Below are 20,480 nucleotides of genomic sequence, written 5' to 3'. Positions count from 1 at the left end.
TCCCAGCCATGGGCCATCGTCATACGACGGCCTGGGGCTGGTGAAATGATAATGTGTGTCGGATGGCAAGAGCTCAGTGTATGTGTGGATGTGTGTCATTCCTGCCATCACTGCTGGGACTCTCGACTACCACCGCTGGTATCTATATTGTCAAGAAACGCAGGCTGACACCACTGGTCTCCCTCGCTGGAGACAGTTCAGTTGCATAATGATTTTTTTTTTGTGTGTGTACCCCTCGCTGCAAACCTTGTGCACTCATGTCAGTTCTGTAAGGACAAAAGCAGACCAGGGTGAGAGCACTCAAGGTTTGCTTGCTGTTCACACTAACGAGTTGTCCCGAAGCATCAGGAATCGGTGGCGAAATATATCCTGCCCTGCAATGGTATGTCTGCTCGAGACATTCAGAAACACTACCTCAGCTCACCTGAAGTATCGCCACCCATCAACTTCTCAATATAGTTTTGTACGCTTTCTATAAACCTCATGATAAAGTGATCGTACATATTTTTTTTTTTTTAGAGAGAGAAAAACGATATCAAACGTGTGCTTGTATGATTTGAGCATAGAGCCAATATGGTCATCGGAGATGATAATGTTAATATTATATCGTCATGATGTGTAAGTGATAAAGATATAAACCACACTAATATACGATAACCAGAACAGTTTTTACTATTGTAGCAACGTTGGATATAGGGGTCAGTAGCCCTGGATTTTGCATTTGCCTGCAATAAAGAAGAGCTTAACAATTATTAATATTTCGACGCCAAATGGTGAGCCATAGTGGCAGAGATTTGAACATTAATGTGTAAAAATGAAAGTTAGTGTTTATGTACACTTTTATCTCCTGAATGATCAATATAGGGAAATACACTATATATATATATATATATATATATATATATATATATATATATATATATCAGAAGTTTTGCCCCAGCCAAACTTTCCTAATGACTTAGATATGAAAAAATCGGCTCAAAATCATGGACCAAAAGACGTGAAAGACCTTATTAATCTGTCAGAATGATATATATATATATATATATATATATATATATATATATATATATATATATATATATATATATATATATATATATATAATACGCACCCGGGACCCCTGTGCACCAGGCGGGAGCGCTACCGCTGGGCTATGATCACCCCTAACAGGGAAATGACTGTTCGAATACTGTTCTCGAATACCCTTCGTCTCACGTTGGTGAGCAACGGGGTCTACACCGGTCATTTCCCATCAGACTCACACAGCCAGCAGACAGCATTTTACCGAACCTAACTGCTTAATCTCTCGCTGTCATATGTAATGCACCGAAACCACAGCTCCCTATCCACATCCTGGGTGTGTATGTAATCAAAACTCGTACCTGTATATGTATATGGCTTTTATATTCATATGAGTGTATTTGTGTATTTATGTATGTTTTTGTATGCTTGTGTAAGTGTTTCCCGCCTCCGCTTGCTTGTGGTTACACTGCGAGTAAAATATTACCTTCATATGTTGACGGAAGGTAGTAGAGTCTCGTCGAAGACCATCTCATCCCAAAGGAGTTCAAGATTTCCCTACTACTGGAAGTAGTGAAGCTTTGCAGCGTAAGGAGCACCTGGAAACGGGGCCCTGGAGTATAAAATTAGGACTTTTGCTGGAGAGATGTGTGTGTGTGTGTGTGTGTGTGTGTGTGTGTGTGTGTGTGTGTGTGTGTGTGTGTGTGTGTATTTAGGTGCATTTCAGCATGAGGATTATGTCAATCTGTTGGTTTTTATATATGTCTGGTAATCCGTATTCATAATCTTTCATTCTAAACTGCGACTACAAGAACTGTCCCATGTTTCAGGAACTCGTTGTGATCCCAAGGTCGATGCTGACTCTGGAGAGGAAACAGCTGCCACTCCTCTGCTCTCCATGGATGTTAGAGACACTGAAGAACTCCCAGATGATGACGACGACGAGGACGATGAGGACGATGACCCCTGTAGCTTCGAAGAGATTCTTCTCGCGAATAATATCTCCCTTGGCTCCATACCAGACCTTGACCTCGATCACAACACCAAGTACAACATTGTCTCGGACATTGAAGACGATCATCCGGAGTCTCCTATTAAGATCTCCAACGTGCCTTCTGCTGAGGAGGACGTCAACAGACTGGGTAGCCCAAGAAGCCGCCGTCCCTTCCATCGCACAGACTACAGTCGAGTGTCGGACCTGTCCTTCCTCTCTGCCCTCGAGGAAGATGACGTGGACGATTCCCTCTCTGAACTCCAGGATTCCGACCACGAGCCCTCAGAGAAACCCAGTGACCAACAAACTGCCACCCTGATCCAGACGTCTCTCTCAGAAGTCTTCTTATAGCCTTGTTATATAAGCCATAAATCAGTCTTCGTGCATTAGAAGATAAAAGCCCAATGAAGGGAAATAGTTTGGAAGAATAAGATATATATATATATATATATATATATATATATATATATATATATATATATATATATATATATATATATATATTCCACTGACCTAGACGTGCATTTATGGAAAGGCATGATTAATGGATTAATGAACGACTGGAGTATTTGGTTACTCAGTTCTCACGATGGGAATCTCCCACCTCGTCATAAACTGTGGTGCTGTGCTGATGCCAAATCCTCCTCGGCCATGGACTTCCGCTGTCACTGATCGAACAAAAAGTGGTTAGCACTCTCTTCTGTTCGTTTTCTTTTTTGAGTCAACAGAGCTAGTGATCTCTTTTGCCAACCGAGGCATGAACTGCGAGTGATGATAATCAGTTTTGTATAAGAGGCTATTTGATACACGAGAATCCACTGTGAATGGGGTTCTATAAAGGATTCCTTACTGCCTACTCCTAAGCACACGTTACGTCGATGCCTTGTGGTCTAGTGTGGGGGGATGTAGTCTGACTGTAGTTGTGGTCCCTTTTTGTATTTTCCGAGTGGATACAAGCAGCTCCCCCCAAGACATACAAACTTCAGATTTTATTACTTTCATACACCTCTCTCGTGCATTAATCGAATGCATAATTTGTAGATGTGATTATGTGACTGATATCTCTTGTTGCTGAGTGGAGAGAGGTAGTTGATGTGAATAATTCCTCGCTTCGGAAAAAAAAAATGAAAAAACTATTTTGTAATATCTTAAGGTATAAAATATCCAACTATCGTGATTTTTTTTTTCTTTTGGCTGTAAATCAGATTGTTTCACCAGTGTCTGTGAATATATATAATATTTGGACTGCAAGAGACCAACACTTCATTCTATATTTCATCTCGTTTTGTGAAAGATGCAAGACATTACAGCTTCGGAAGGACAAGGAAGAGGTAGGACACCTACAGCTCCCTCCCACCCCATTATTAGAACATACATGGTATATGTGTAATTTCCTGTTGTCTTTATAGTCGACGTGGTTATTGGGCTCTTAATGTAAAGAGAGAAAGAGAGAGAAAGAAAAAGGTGTCAAATTAGGGAAGGCTATAAACCACATCCTCCTCTCCCTTGCATGTGTTGTCCAGTGTGTACATGGCATTGTCCAGCTGCTGTGAGAGAGCTTACATATGCATCATTCAAGATCACACAGAACAGTGCGTTAGATGAACACTGATCATCGAGTAACACACTGTTCCTCATTCATGCTTAACCGGTATGTGAGATCTGCTGGGCTCCATAGCGATCCGCAGGTGTTAATTTGGAGGTGTCAGCTTACCAATGGGAAATAGCAACTCTGGAACTGTGTTAGCTGGGTCATACAGGGGACGGACCGAACGCTGCGGAAGAAGATGATGAAGAAGAAGAAAAAGACAGGATTATTTTGTGTGAATGTTTGATGATGAGTACATGGCGCGCATTTCTTGCACTACGGTGCTCTCCTCCGCAACGTTTCATTGCGTATGATGAAATTTGCATTTCCTCTGGACTAGTCATTATTGATACAGAGTTGAGAGAGAGAAAAAAAAAATAAAAGTGCCTATATCACAGATCATAACAATTGTATAAGGATAAACCATACACATTTGGTCATGAGATATTTTTTTTTTTCAAAGGTGTATATTTTCTGATCTATTTAAGACTACGTGAAAGATTTGTCCCATTTATATAAACGAAATGGAACTCAACTCACCAGACCATAAGACATACTTAACTTAAACTTTTCATACATACATATATATATATTGTGTGGGTTTCCAGTGTTTTAAAACAGTTGCAAGACATTGAAGCTGGTGAATTTCTTTCTCTGAAAAGGAAAAAAGAAAAAAGAAAATGGCCAAATTTCTCATGGATTATCCTAGCATAGTTCAGGTGGCTTTACTGTGTTTTTTTTTGGAGAAATAACATTGAATGACTGATAGCTTATTTGTATACTAAACTTTAGTACTAAATATTTTCTGTGTTGCATCATTTATATTCTTATTCAAAGAGGACTAAAATTAGAATGATTGGCAATTTGAAATTACTATGGCTGGTGTCATGAAAAAGAGTATTTTTGTAAAAAGAACTTATGTAAATAAAGTTGTTGTCCCGGAAGCAAGTTATTTTCATTTTTCTTTTGTTTACATCTTCTACCAGAGGACCTTGAAGTGCAGTGACAACACTGATTGTGTGTTGTACCAGATGGCCATTTGTAGTGTGGCAACACAAGAGATGAGTCGGTGTGATACAACACTGGGATGTTCTAGTGTTATATCAGATAGATCTGAGGCGATGTGGCAAAGCTAGGACGTTCTAGTGTTATACCAAATGAACCTTGGGTGTTGTGACGAAACTAGGATGTTCTGGTGTTATACTAAATAGATTGTGGGGTGTTGTGACGAAGCTAGGATGTTCTAGTGTTATACTAAATAGATTGGGCGGGGTGTTGTGACGAAGCTAGGATGTTCTAGTGTTATGCTAAATAGATTGGGTGGGGTGTTGTGACGAAGCTAGGATGTTCTAGTGTTATGCTAAATAGATTGGGTGGGGTGTTGTGACGAAGCTAGGATGTTCTAGTGTTATACTAAATAGATTGTGGGGTGTTGTGACGAAGCTAGGATGTTCTAGTGTTATACTAAATAGATTTGGGGGGGGGGGGGGTGTTGTGACGAAGCTAGGATGTTTTAGTGTTTTAACGGACGACCTAGCGTGATATGATAACTATGAGATGTTCTTTTGTTACACCGGAGGAAAATGGGGTAATGTGACATCGCTAGGATGTTCTGATGTTGTATGACCCTAGGGTTGACATATTGATGACACAAGTCTGTGATGATAGTTATGAAGGTGAAATTGCAAATTCAGTAGGCGTTCAGATGACTTCATTTAACATGTAATATATTCCATACATGCCACACGTCATGTGTCACGGAGATAATCTACCTCAGTCAGCTCCAGGTGCGAACAGTTCACAAACGTTTTATATTTGTGGTGGTGGTGGTGATGGGATTTATGAAATATATGAATTATTTGCACCTAATGAGGCGGATTGTCTCCATGAAACATGTTGTACTGCATGTATGGAAAAATATCACATGTTAAATGAAGTTATCTCAACGCCTAATGAATTGCAATTTCACCTTCATGACCCTAAAAGGGACGGGAACTGGGGATTGGAACCCCCTCTCCCTACATGTATTTCAATTTCTATTTCTTTTTTTTTTTTGAAGAAAAGGAACCAAACTGGGAGTGCTCATCCTCTTCGAAGGCTCTGTCTGGGGCATCTGAATTTGTGTGGGTTTAGACAAGATGAGAAATGGAAAGCAGATAAGTTGTATTTTTGAGGGCAGTATCCCAGATGTTCTAGCTCTGTGTGAAATAAAGCTCAGGAGCAAGAGTGAAGATTGGACTGGAAATGTAAACTCTGGGGCTAGTGTGGTGGTGATAACTAAGAAAGAGGTGGCACTTCTGCTGAAGGAGGAGTTGTGAAAGTGTTTTGGGTAAAACTGAAAGTGAATTTCGAGAGTTAGGTGATTATTAGTGCTCCGTTGATGATTAGTACTTATACACCTGGATTAAAAAAAAAAAAAGTAAGGAGGAAAGGAGAGTGTTTGGGAGGAGCTGAGTGGGTGTTCCAGCAATTCTGGGGCAAGTGATCGAGTATGAGTGATGGTGAACAATTTGTAGAGGTGTGTGCTGAAAAGAGCTGGTGATTGGAAATACCCGGCTTAGAAAAAAGTGGATATACATAAGTATACATGGATTAGTTAGGTAGATGGTAAGTGGATGAGGCCACCAACGTCTCGTGTGGGGATGGGAAATACTTCAACCTCTCAGGTTACGAAGTGTGACGCAGGGTCTCACGGATCGTTGGCTAGTCTGAGATGGAAGCTTTTGTCTCCTAGTTGTCCCCTTGGTAATGCTCCAGCCTGCCGTGCGGCAAACCTGGCTTCGAACTCTTGAACTCCCAAAGGTATGCATTTATCATCTATTACATGTTACATCATATGTTGATGTAACTTCTGGTTACTTCTACGCTTTGGATAAGCGCATGAATGAAGTCTGTCTTCTTAGTACAGGAAATTGTACAATGCAAATTTGATGGTTCATTGTGGTGATTTGTTGAACATTACGTGATGTAAAGTTACATATTGGCCGAACTGCAGTGATACTGTGTTGACACACATTATGTATTAATTGTGAACAGTATGTGATGTAGATTTACACACTTCCTAAACTGCAGTAATACTGTAGTGACATATTGTTTATTTAGTGGTGAACATTAAGTGATGAATATTTTCATGTTGGATGCGTCATAGTAATATAGTAGTTGGCATACACATAACTATGTGATAACTAAGCTTACTGCTTGCCAAATTGCGCCCCCCTTGTTCATGGATTGTTTCATGACATCCACAGTGGTAGGTACAGTGACGTACCTCTACGAGCACTGGTTGGTACAAGGTGGTTGTGGTGACGGACGTCGGTCAGTGGAGGTTAGTCTTGGTGGTATGATGCTGGTGCTGGGTCACAACTTCAGCTGCCGTGGTCAACTGGGTCACAACTTCAGCAGTTGCTGTGGTCAGCTGGGTCACAACTTCAGCTGCCGTGGTCATCTGGGTCACAACTACAGCTGCTGTGGTCAGCTGGGTCACAACTTCAGGTGATGTGGTCAACTGGGTCATAACTACAGCTGCTGTGGTCAGCTGGGTCATAACTACAGCTGCTGTGGTCAGCTGGGTCATAACTACAACTGCTGTGGTCAGCTGGGTCACAATTTTAGCTGCCGCTGTGCTCAGCTGGGTCATAACTACAGCTGCTGTGGTCAGCTGGGTCACAACTTCAGCAGCCGCTGTGGTCAGCTGGGTCACAACTTCAGCAGCTGCTGTGGTCAGCTAGGTCACAACTTCAGCTGCCGTGGTCAGCTGGGTCACAACTCCAATGGCGTGAGGACAGAGGAATATGTCCGTGTCGTGTTGTTTGCAGAGAGGTGACCGCAGTTTGGACACAGACCTCTCGAGAGACTCTGGCTAGTTCACTGGTAAAGACATATTATCTCCTTCACAATCAAATTCACTGTAGGTAGATACTCTTGTGTGAAGGTGGTGGGGCCCATCAGGTGAAATCGAAGCGTCAAACTGGGATATATATATATATATATATATATATATATATATATATATATATATATATATATATATATATATATATATATATATATATATATATATATATATATACAGAGAGAGAGAGAGAGAGAGAGAGAGAGAGAGAGAGAGAGAGAGAGAGAGAGAGAGAGAGAGAGAGAGAGAGTCAGGTCGACCTGTTGGCGGCCTCAGAGCGCCAAATGACAAACTTTCTATCTCATCGATGGTTGGACGAAGTGTTTGTGTGTGTGTGTGTGTGTGTGTGTGTGTGTGTGTGTGTGTGTGTGTGTGTGTGTGTGTGTGTGTGTACGTGTGTGTGTGTGTATGGATATGATTTGTTAAAACTACCGTGTATTTACTATTTACTTACGTTTTATTGTGTCTACTTTATGGTACACTTAACGCTACAGCGAGACTTATGTATATCAGATTTCCAATATTCCTCCTTGACTTTTCCTGCAGTATCATCAGGTGAACTATGATGGACTCACAGTATGGGAGGATTAGATGGAGCAAGATGACTGAGGAGGTGATGACGAAGCCTTTATAACATGGGTTCGAGGGCGGTGGTGGTCAGGGTGTGCTGGGACAACGTGATATAGTCTTTGGCTGCGGTGTGGGAACCGCGTCACGTTAAGTGTCAGCTGGCGAGGTCCCTTCCCTTGGTATGTATTGTGGGAGGTGCTCGTATCACCAGACATGAGTAGTTGTTTAATATATGATCTTAAATATTTCTTTGTTCTCGTGTTTTTGTAAAGTGATGGTTGGGTTGAAATATTTCTTTGTTCTCGTGTTTTTGTAAAGTGATGATTGGGTTGAAATATTTCTTTGTTCTCGTGTTTTTGTAAAGTGATGATTGGGTTGAAATATTTCTTTGTTCTCGTGTTTTTGTAAAGTGATGATTGGGTTGAAATATTTCTTTGTTCTCGTGTTTTTGTAAATGATGATTGGGTTGAAATATTTCTTTGTTCTCGTGTTTTTGTAAAGTGATGATTGGGTTGAAGTGATGAGCACTTGCAGCTTTTGTTTGTCGATGAATTTCTTTTTTTTGGTTGTCCTTGCTTTTCTTTCAACCGTAAATTGTTTGGTGAGATTAGCATTAAGGTGATTCGTCTTGTGGTTCTTGTGTGCCTCCTTGATGTAATTGGATGTTGTTGCATCTGCAGGGTGAAGTGCATGTCAAATTAGGATATTTCATGGTATTCTTCAGTTTGCAATCTTCATCTGTGCTTCTGAATTCACAAACTACAATAAATCTCTTCAGATGGGTAATTGTCCAGATTTAGATTGGTTTTCATGATTAGGTCATTCACTCTGGAATTGTTTTTCATGATTAGGTTACTAATTTTAGGATTGTTTTTCATAATTAGGTCATTAACTCTGCGATTGTTTTTCATGATTAGGTTAGTAATTGTTAGGTTGTTTTTCATGATTAGGTTACTAATTGTAGGATTGTTTTTCATAATTAGGTCATTAACTCTAGGATTCTTATATTCAAAGATTAGAATCTTTCAATCTTCTCCGTTGCAGAGGGTGACATTTCTCTTGATCGTGTTGTGTAGTGTGCATATTCCTGCTTTGTGGGCTTGACTCATTTTATTCCTGTTAGAGTACAATTTGTCGGCTGTGTTCTTATGCTTGGCGTTTGATGAATATTTTTCTTTTCAAGAATTTGTGTATTCGTTGGCCAATGATGCTGTGAGAAGAACCATCATAAAGAAGCATTTGTTACACTGGGTTACATGTTGGTAGAATAAATTCCAGTATGAGCTATTCCTAAAAGCTCTTCATAGATATGAAAAGTTTCTAATGCTAAGTTTATACCTGAGCGGAGATCTTTATTCCCCCTTAAAGTTTGCCGATTCCCTCACACTCTGGTTCTCACTTGTCCTGTTTCAACCCTTGCACCTTCCTCTTGAATTCCTGGCGTTGCCCTCTGTTCATCTTCCAAACATTTGCACTCCCACCCTGCAGGCTACACCCTCGAGTGCCTTTCCTTTCTCTCTCGCTAACAACATAACTTTCTCATCCCACCACGCACTACCCTTTCTCACACGCCCACATCCCATCTCACGCATACCTCACACTTCTCTCGCACATGTAAGCACTACTTCTCTAGATACTTTTCACTCCGCTCCCTCAGCTTCGATTATTCTCACCTTTTGTCATTCCTCACCCAGTCTATACTGGAGTCTCCTCCAACAGACCTCTTTCTCAAACTCGCTCACCCATTTTCACCACCCTCCACTCTTCCATGTATTTTTTTGTTTTCTAAAGCCGCCTCAAACTTCCACCTTCGCCTCTACTACAGAGGGATCAGATATCCCATCAGCTGCCTCTCTCAGCACCGTTCCATCTAAAAGTCTATCAGTTTCACTCCTGTCATTTAGTATATGATTAACAGTTTCCGTCGATCCCCAACACCAAGCATCCATGTTTGCGTAGGTTTAGTTTTTCAAACCAGTTATTCCAAATCACAAGTCTTTTTTTTCTTTTTTTTTTTTGCAAAAGGTCTCTCAAGATGCTCACCAATTTCGTTCACACTGGATATCCGATACCCCCAAATTACACCCACAATACCTTAAGATCACTCATTCATGATACTTGATCCCTTTCATTATGATTGCTAATGCATTCACTCAGCTTCTCACGAAACACTCGCCTCTCTTCTTCACTGTTCTCTCTACTAACAATCATCCATCCCTCATAAACCACTCTCATTTTCATCCACATCCACCAAAAGCTCACTCCCTTACACTAACACACTCCCACAACTCTTCCCTCAGCAGAAGTGCCACTCCTTCCTTTGCCTCCACTTTCACGCTTACCCAAAAATTTATCCTTAGGACATCCCCAAACCATCATTCCCTCACTCTACTTGAGCTAAGTTTCGTTCACATCCAGAATATCGAAGTCTTCCTCCATAAACATAGTACTTATCATTCTCCTCTTTTCATCATGGTTATATTCACACACATTCAGACGCCTTATCTTTAACCTTCAGGAAGGATGAACACGCATCACTCGGCTTTTCTTCTGTTTACAGTTTTAAGAACTGAAAGATAAAGAGGAAAGATTTACCAGAACTCAGCACCCGCTCCTTTTGTGTTTGATAAGACTGATAAGAAGGTAGAGATAATAATCTTAAACAAGTTGATTATAGACCCGAGAATCATGGAATAAATACGATCGGAGGGGAGGCACCATACCTCGTAGTTATGCATGTTTTCTTACTTATCTCACAACTACAACAGGATGTACGGAAATTGAACACCTCGGGTGATTTGGTTACAAGAAGAACAGGTCAATCCGGCATTTATGTTCTAGTAAGAAGTTAAATTCTATCCAGCATGATGGCACTAAATTTCGACGCATTTAACTCTTTCCTAATGAAGCCCTGAAAAAAAGGTGATCAGACTCGCCTTAGCTTCCCAGTGCGGGAGCTCACCAACTACACAACTATCACAGGAAAGTACCGCCTGGGTTAAGGTATGTGGCATTATGAAAATACACAAGAATGACAGACAGTCCCCATTATCATCTCCCAGGTTACTACACCCATATATAAGTTAGCTACATAGATAAAAGAAATGTTTCATCCCTCTTGCATTCCTCCCATCTTTCTCTTTAGGATCAACTGGTGAATTGGACGATATTCTCCGTAGTGCTCAGCCTGGTGGAAACTTGGCACCACTAGAGGCAGAGGTTATTCACCTGTGTCCAAGTAGAACTAATTATTGAGAATGATACTTAACAATATCTCTAACCACCCATCACGACCACCACCGAAGGTTCTTAGAACCATATTATAAGGTGCTTTGGCCACCGATGCCTCATTCACGGTCCCAGATGGTATAAGCAATACCATCAACTCAAGCCAGTGGCAATAGTTTCTCCAACGGGCCCAAAGTTTTCTGACCTCTACACTGCACAAGAGCAGCATCCGTCCGACAACATACTCCCTATATGTTTACGTCATTTACGTATATCGTCACATGGATGGAAATGATCCGGGAGGAAATACAGCAGGAAGAGACATCTCTGTCCTGAAATTCACCTACGAGATGATTGTGGAAAGCAAGATCTTCCCCGAAGTACGCATCCACCGCTCATAATGTTGAGTATCAGCATCCATCTTAAGTTTACTGATCTGGGCAGGTTTCTGGACGATGGAAGTGACTGACGCTGGAGGTACACAATAAGTATTATCTGCGCCTACGAAAATCGTGCCAACAAAACGCGTTCATCTTGGCGTCTCTTCCATCAAGAAATACTCGAAGTTAAACAAATTCTCGTTAAGGAGTTTCCTATTCTTTATGTAATGAATCCATTGATAAAGAGACAAGTTTCCATTTACATACACGACTCATTAATCAGATTCGATGATAACCTAGAAGTGTACACCAAGGTTATTGCAAAGCCCAGATATCTCCTGCCTATCAGACCGATGGAAGAGTTCGAGATTTTAACTAGAAACATAATCATATAGGTCTTGTGTTGATGGTGGCGGAGACGTTTCGTGTTGGTGTTGGTGGTGACATTGGGTGTTGGTGTTGGTGGTGGTGGAGACGTTTGATGTTGGTGTTGGTGTTGGTGGTGACATTGGGTGTTGGTGTTGGTGTTGATGGTGGTGGAGATGTTTGGTGTTGGTGTTGGTGTTGGTGGTGACGTTTGGTGTTGGTGTTGGTGTTGGTGTTGGTGATGACGTTTGGTGTTGGTGTTGGTGGTGACGTTTGGTGTTGGTGTTGGTGTTGGTGTTGGTGATGACGTTTGGTGTTGGTGTTGGTGGTGACGTTTGGTGTTGGTGTTGGTGTTGGTGTTGGTGATGACGTTTGGTGTTGGTGTTGGTGGTGACGTTTGGTGTTGGTGTTGGTGTTGGTGTTGGTGATGACGTTTGGTGTTGGTGTTGGTGGTGACGTTTGGTGTTGGTGTTGGTGGAGATGTTTGGTGTTGGTGTTGGTGAAGACGTTTGGTGTTGGTGTTGGTGGTGACGTTTGGTGTTGGTGTTGGTGGTGACGTTTGGTGTTGGTGTTGGTGGTGACGTTTGGTGTTGGTGTTGGTGGTGACGTTTGGTGTTGGTGTTGGTGATGACGTTTGGTGTTGGTGTTGGTGGTGACGTTTGGTGTTGGTGTTGGTGGAGATGTTTGGTGTTGGTGTTGGTGAAGACGTTTGGTGTTGGTGTTGGTGGTGACGTTTGGTGTTGGTGTTGGTGGAGATGTTTGGTGTTGGTGTTGGTGAAGACGTTTGGTGTTGGTGTTGGTGGTGACGTTTGGTGTTGGTGTTGATGGTGGTGGAGACTTTTGGTGTTGGTGTTGGTGTTGGTGGAGATGTTTGGTGTTGGTGTTGGTGGTGACGTTTGGTGTTGGTGTTGGTGGAGATGTTTGGTGTTGGTGTTGGTGAAGACGTTTGGTGTTGGTGTTGGTGGTGGTGTTGGTGTTGGTGGTGGTGGTGTTGGTGATGGTGGTGGTGGCGGAGGTTGTAATGATGACTGGGATGGTGGTGGTAAGCTCATGGGCATAACATGATGGCCCTTGAGCACGATCGTATACCTGCTGTGGATGAAGGTCAACGATAACACACATCGTACCCAAAAGACTGGATATCGTACCTGCTTCCGAGATGAAGTGGCGATGACATGACAGATATACGATGACGGTCAGGGTATTAGTGATGGTTTTTCACTACCTGATAACCGGTAAATAGGTCTTGGGTAGCTGGCGATAGATGAAGAGGGATGATCTTGCAAGCTCGGGTGTGGCATTGATTGCAGGGACGATGGCTATGTGTGCAGTAGTACTGATATCTATAGCTGGGAGGGAAATGATTAAGGGATATGCGCAGTGATGATGGCCGGGTGATGGCGAGTGTGGTGATAATGGGAATGGTCATGGCAGAGGTGACAGATTCTGATGGTAAAACTGGTGCAGCGAACTGATGTGGTGGTGACAAGCGAAGGTGGTCGTTGTGGTGGTAGTGGCTGGTTTGTCCCAGTGAATCCGTCATTAGTCGTACCAGCCACAGGCAGTCGCAAGCCTTCAAATGTGCGAATAAAAGAAAAAAAAAAAGGATTATCAAATGCCATGCCACTACCAGTTAAGTAAAGATTACATAACCTCTTTGCTTGAGAGTTATAGCTTGAGTGGGTGATGTTTATACTCTGGTCCTTGTTTTATGACGTCCATTAGCGTTCGATGTTCGAGGACAGTGGACCTGGCCACCGATGTCGTCGCCTGGGCCTCTTATGTAACGTTATAAGAGCGAGGCCGCCACAACGGGAAGACGAACGCGGCAAGAAGTGTGTGTGAAGAGCAAACAGGAATCCAGCTGGGTTTGTGTGTTGAAGCGGCGGAGTGAGGCCGCACTATTGTGCAACTTTGGTGAGGAGTTGAGGAACTGCACTCACAACAACTGCAAGATAACCTATCTTATTCACCGAAGGAAAAATTGGATACAAGCATTTTTCATTCTAACGTGTCAACACTCCCCAGATGATTCGAAGTGAAGGTCGGCCTAAGGGAGGATGTAAAAAGGCTTTCGCATTCATAGAGTCCTGTTGACTTAAGACATGAAACGTGAAAAACTTTCCCCTGTAGCTCTGGTATAGGTTCTAATCCTATGATTGCACGGAGTTCCCACCAGATATGACCTTGCTATAACCTCTGTCTAGGTTAAATCTACCTAAGAATAATATCATAACGATATATTGTTATATCTAATGGTAAAGCAACATTGCGATGATAATGTTGGATCATCACCTTGACAGATGATGAAATAACATCGAGCAGCCACGCTGGTCAGTGTTTATGAAATCGTCTCAAATTTAGATCAGAATCGTATTTAACACAGACTATCCACGCCCATGATTGTGTGCTTATAGGTCCGTCAGTGCTGGAGGGTTGTACAGAAAGCTGTCTTCACAGCGTTATAAACTGACGGGCTAAACTACCAGTAAATTAAACAGTTCTCTCTGGGTTTGCTTATATGCTTGCCTCGATACTCTGATGTGTGTCCGTCTCTGCGTGTGTGCACCGTGCATATCCTTGCTTAAATATTTGTGTTCGTCTGTGTGTGTGTGTGTGTATGTGTGTATGTGTGTGTGTGTGTGTGTGTGTGGGTGTGTGTGTGTAGAAACTGTGCGCAAACCTGCTACTGTAAAAAAGAAATAGTGCTGGCAAATCTTGGTAGTTTATATGTAACTGTAAAAGTAGAGAGGTGAATTAAAAGGCTACGTCTCCACAAAAGAGATTCTCTGGTCATAAGATACAGGAAGAGGAACGAGAAGCGGCCCAAACACCGTGAAACAGAACAGAGGATACACTCTACTCAACCTAGTATAGTCACAGCACATTATGGCTTTAGTTAAACCATAAACCCAGACATAACGGAAAAAAAAATTAGGAGTGGTTATGAACTCTACCATAAATCCCCAGCAGGAAACGGAAGCTCATAACTCGTCCTGGATTTCGTTAAAGAAATGATCCTCGGAAACAATATTTAAGTGGAATGTTTGCTCATTAGCGAAGTTGTGTCATTTGTAGAGATTTTAATGTACGGTATGTGGGTTTTGTGTGGTGGTGGTGGTGGTTGTGGTGGCGTTTTAATGTACGGTATGTGGGTTTTGTGTGGTGGTTGTGGTGGTGTTTTAATGTACGGTATGTGGGTTTTGTGTGGTGGTGGTGGTGGTTGTGGTGGTGGTGTTTTATAGCCCCTGTGGTGTCTGGTACTCCCATTACTAGTGTATGCTCATTGTCATGTCGTCTCCTGTTACACGATTGTGGGCGCTGTTTTCCCTTACTTAGCGTTCGTTCAAGGTCGCTCGCGAGTACCTTTTCCCTTTTATCATGGCGCTATCGTTCGTTCCTCAGCTGATGCTTCTTACGTCCAGTTCTTATCTGACCCCAAGATAGCTTATCAGACTGTTGTCAATATATCTGAATAAGTTCGACTTTGTAATTGAAAGCAAGGCAAACCGTTCGCTCACTTGGATGGGTTATGTGTACTGTCGTCTCATGGGTACTATTTTTTGTACTTTTGTTTTTCAAAATCCCGGTCGGTCAACAGCCTAGACACGTACAATCTAATGTACAGTGTTGACTAACCTGTGTATACTGTCGCTCTCATCCATTACGGAATTCATCTTGGCGTAAAAAATCAATGAGTTTCGTCACACTTGACCTGATGTCCTTGAAACTGCTGTGTTGCGTGTTTGTGTTTTTTTTTTCTGCTTTTCTTATTTCTTGTTAGCTGTGATGGCACGGGCAACTAACTCATTAACGATACACATATCTATCTATCTACCTATCTATCTATCTATCTATCTATCTATCTATATGTATATATATTATCCCTGGGGATAGGGGAGAATGAATACTTCCCACGTATTCCCTGCGTGTCGTAGAAGGCGACTAAAGGGGAAGGGACAGGGGGGGCTCTCTCGTTCTTAATTTTCCAAAAGAAGGAACAGAGAAGGGGGAGGGGGCCAGGTGAGGATATTCCCTCAAAGGCTCAGTCCTCTGTTCTCAACGCTACCTTGCTAATGCGGGAAATGACGAAAAGTATAATGTATATATATATATATATATATATATATATATATATATATATATATATATATATATATATATATATATATGTATATACATATATATATATAAATATATATAAATATATGTGTGGATCAGGTGTTTGCTTTGAAGAATGTATGTGAGAAATACTTAGAAAAGCAAATGGATTTGTATGTAGCATTTATGGATCTGGAGAAGGCATATGATAGAGTTGATAGAGATGCTCTGTGGAAGGTATTAAGAATATATGGTGTGGGAGGAAAGTTGTTAGAAGCAGTGAAAAGTTTTTATCGAGGATGTAAGGCATGTGTACGTGTAGGAAGAGAGGAAAGTGATTGGTTCTCAGTGAATGTAGGTTTGCGGCAGGGGTGTGTGATGTCTCCATGGTTGTTTAATTTGTTTATGGACGGGGTTGTTAGGGAGGTAAATGCAAGAGTTTTGGAAAGAGGGGCAAGTATGAAGTCTGTTGGGGATGAGAGAGCTTGGGAAGTGAGTCAGTTGCTGTTCGCTGATGATACAGCGCTGGTGGCTGATTCATGTGAGAAACTGCAGAAGCTGGTGACTGAGTTTGGAAAAGTGTGTGGAAGAAGAAAGTTAAGAGTAAATGTGAATAAGAGCAAGGTTATTAGGTACAGTAGGGTTGAGGGTCAAGTCAATTGGGAGGTGAGTTTGAATGGAGAAAAACTGGAGGAAGTGAAGTGTTTTAGATATCTGGGAGTGGATCTGGCAGCGGATGGAACCATGGAAGCGGAAGTGGATCATAGGGTGGGGGAGGGGGCATAAATCCTGGGGGCCTTGAAGAATGTGTGGAAGTCGAGAACATTATCTCGGAAAGCAAAAATGGGTATGTTTGAAGGAATAGTGGTTCCAACAATGTTGTATGGTTGCGAGGCGTGGGCTATGGATAGAGTTGTGCGCAGGAGGATGGATGTGCTGGAAATGAGATGTTTGAGGACAATGTGTGGTGTGAGGTGGTTTGATCGAGTGAGTAACGTAAGGGTAAGAGAGATGTGTGGAAATAAAAAGAGCGTGGTTGAGAGAGCAGAAGAGGGTGTTTTGAAATGGTTTGGGCACATGGAGAGGATGAGTGAGGAAAGATTGACCAAGAGGATATATGTGTCGGAGGTGGAGGGAACAAGAAGAGGGAGACCAAATTGGAGGTGGAAAGATGGAGTGAAAAAGATTTTGTGTGATCGGGGCCTGAACATGCAGGAGGGTGAAAGGAGGGCAAGGAATAGAGTGAATTGGAGCGATGTGGTATACCGGGGTTGACGTGCTGTCAGTGGATTGAATCAAGGCATGTGAAGCGTCTGGGGTAAACCATGGAAAGCTGTGTAGGTATGTATATTTGCGTGTGTGGACGTATGTATATACATGTGTATGGTGGGGGGGTTGGGCCATTTCTTTCGTCTGTTTCCTTGCGCTACCTCGCAAACGCGGGAGACAGCGACAAAATATAATAAAAAAAAATAAATAAATAAATATATATATATATATATATATATATATATATATATATATATATATATATATATATATATACATTATACTTTTCGTCATTTCTCGCATTAGCAAGGTAGCGTTGATCACGCGCAAAATTGTGATCCTTTCCACTATATATATATATATATATATATATATATATATATATATATATATATATATATATATATATATAATTTAACGTATGCAGGTCGTTATTTTATCGACCAGACACATAGGGGGTAACGAACAGGCGGGTTGAACGCCAACCAACAGCCGTGACCAGGATTCGAACCCATCGATAAACCCAGAGACAAAGATGAATAGAGGGGTTGGCTTTGAGTCGAGTTACTTTGCCTAGAATTCGATCATGGGCCGATTGATTCAGAGCTGACAACTTTGAACTCATCACCAAAATCAATTCTAAAAATCTTTCACTATTATTACTTTGCTGAGAAAAAGTGCTAATACAGTATATATATATATATATATATATATATATATATATATATATATATATATATATATATATATATATATATATATATATATATATTTCCCTGGACTGTTGCCTTCAATCAGTGGCTGAGGGCAATTTTCTGAGCAGGTTCTGGTAAGCGGGTGAGGGTTAATAATAGTCCCGTGGGGGAGGATATTAACCACTTCTGGCACCCACAACGGGTGTAAAGATAAAGTAGAAGCATAAATCTGGGAAATATTTTGCAGCTTAATCTCATGGGGTCATTAAACTGAAAATTTAAACCGCTTACTTTCATTTGTCTACCTACCTAGTACACTCATTTGTTTAGAAGTGCTTTATTTACACACGAGAACTTAATCAGCGCTGATTGCATCCTTAAAGTGAGAGTGTACTACTTAAAGCACTCGTCTTTACTGAAAAACATATATTGCTTGCACCCCAGTTTGCAGTGTACTTCCTCTACTTGAACTTCAATTTTATGACAAGGAATCATGGTATGGTTGAGACATTATATATGATATATCCCTGAGGCAATTATACGGTATATGATTTATCCCCACGGTAGGTGTATCGTGTCTGATACACTCCCAAGGTATGTTTGAGGTATATTGTCCATCCCTAAGACATATTTGTGATATATAGTATATCCTAGTGACAGATATCTGGTATGTAACTATAGGGCAGGTATGTTGTGTATGGTATATATCCCATGATAAATAATGATCTTGCCAGTACTGTTTATGAGTGAGGTACACTAGTCACTCACACAGTGAGGACAGGTACCAACATCACTACCAGAAGACTACCCAATAATCAAGCGACTCCAGTTGTCGGAAAATCTTTATCATTAAATCCAAACAGCTTTGGCAGACACGTTAATTCCTCTAAATATAACCACACTCCCTGGGGAGAATATGATATGGTCTTAATGCTGAGATTTAACTCAGGAAGGATGCAACACGCGTCGCTTAGCTGGTGCAAGTTCCGAATGCAGCGACGGTGTGGGAACTGTGTGGATTCATCTGTGTTAAATGCGATTACTGTCCTCACTGAAAGCTATATTCATCAGTCCTGCGAAAGAGGCTTACGATTCAAAGGGCTGCTGCTTACCACAGGTCCTCCTGATTTAGTGCAGAAGAGATATAGTTCCTGGCAGTGCACTTGTGGGCATGCTGAGGCTTAGGTGCTGGGTGCCTGAGGCTGTATTACGTATATGGAGACAGCCAGGTAACAGGGGATCCTAAGGCTTAACGCGAAGTTATACGGCAAAGGACAGTAACAAGTACATGGGATAGCCAGATAACACAAAACCAGATGGTCTATGATGAGATTATCTTCCGGAGGAGAATCATAAGCACCGATCGTATGGGAAGACCAGATAGTGAAAGACCTAATGGCCTATGAAAGGGTTATTTCCTACCCTCCTAATTTCCTAGATTATATAGACGGACACAGGATCATATGGTCGAAGGCTTTAATTTTAGGGGCTATCCTTATGATGTTCGGCCTCCGAGAAGTTTAGAAATACCTCACCAACCAGAGCATTCCTTTGTCATATTTATGTTACATATATGCAACAGGCCAGAGAGTCCACCCCATAGAATTGGGTGCCTCTGCTTGCCCGTTGTGTTGGCGCAAATATATATATTTTCTCGTTGTAGGTGCAGCGGCGTCAGACAAAGACCTTCCAGTCGTCTCAAAGAATACATGTGAAATCGAATAGCCTAGTTAAAATTAATGGAAAGATTGATGCTTACATAACTTTAAGGAGGGTAATTCAGCTGTAGCAGATCTGTTCAAGTCACAAATGGAGAAGTAGAGAAGCGTCTGGCTAGAGTGAAATGATAGGGTATGGGGATGTTTTTCGAGTGCTTGTCGTCATAAGAGAGAAGGCATCGTTCGTACTTTTAATGGATAGTTCAAGTTTTGAAGAGATGGTTGATTGAACTTATAACACTTCTAACTGATCAGCCAAGAGATAAAAGTACGAGAGATTTGAACCTATTGGCGAAGTTCTCTCTACACCTTGTGCACTGCTGGAGTGCGAAGGTCATATGAAATGGATTAGTAATGAAATCCAAGCATAGTGTTAATCCTTGCCGGATTTCATCTTCCGCAAGGCTTTCACCACCTATTTTCTCTTCACCAAACCATTCTCCTTCGCTCTCTCACCTCGCTCACCACCCCGTTCAAAACACCCTACGTCTGCCACTCTATCATCAGACACATTCAACAATCTTTCAAAATAGTCATTCCATCTCCTCCTCGCTCCATCACTACTTGCTATCGCCTCCTCCCTTGCCTCCTTCGCCGATGTTCCCATTTGTTCTCTTGTCTTTTGCACATTATTTACCTCATTCCAAGACATCTTT

General features: G+C 41.7%; 1 protein-coding gene across 9 annotated transcripts in view; it reads left to right on the top strand.

Annotated features, from left to right (window-relative positions):
• The window catches only part of LOC139756673 (fat-like cadherin-related tumor suppressor homolog), a 1,059,999-nt gene extending 1,055,450 nt beyond the window's left edge, over window positions 1-4,549 (top strand). For all 9 annotated transcript variants that reach the window (XM_071676360.1, XM_071676345.1, XM_071676394.1 and 6 more), the window contains one exon: window positions 1,854-4,549. In XM_071676360.1, the coding sequence (XP_071532461.1) occupies window positions 1,854-2,368 (515 nt within the window). In that variant the 3' untranslated portion in view covers window positions 2,369-4,549. The remainder of the gene's footprint in view (window positions 1-1,853) is intronic.
• The last annotated feature ends 15,931 nt before the right edge of the window (window positions 4,550-20,480 follow it).

This window comes from Panulirus ornatus, chromosome 2 (genome assembly GCF_036320965.1).
Source record: "Panulirus ornatus isolate Po-2019 chromosome 2, ASM3632096v1, whole genome shotgun sequence".
Classification (NCBI taxonomy): domain Eukaryota; kingdom Metazoa; phylum Arthropoda; class Malacostraca; order Decapoda; family Palinuridae; genus Panulirus; species Panulirus ornatus.
This window is presented reverse-complemented; position numbering and strand designations above follow the sequence as displayed.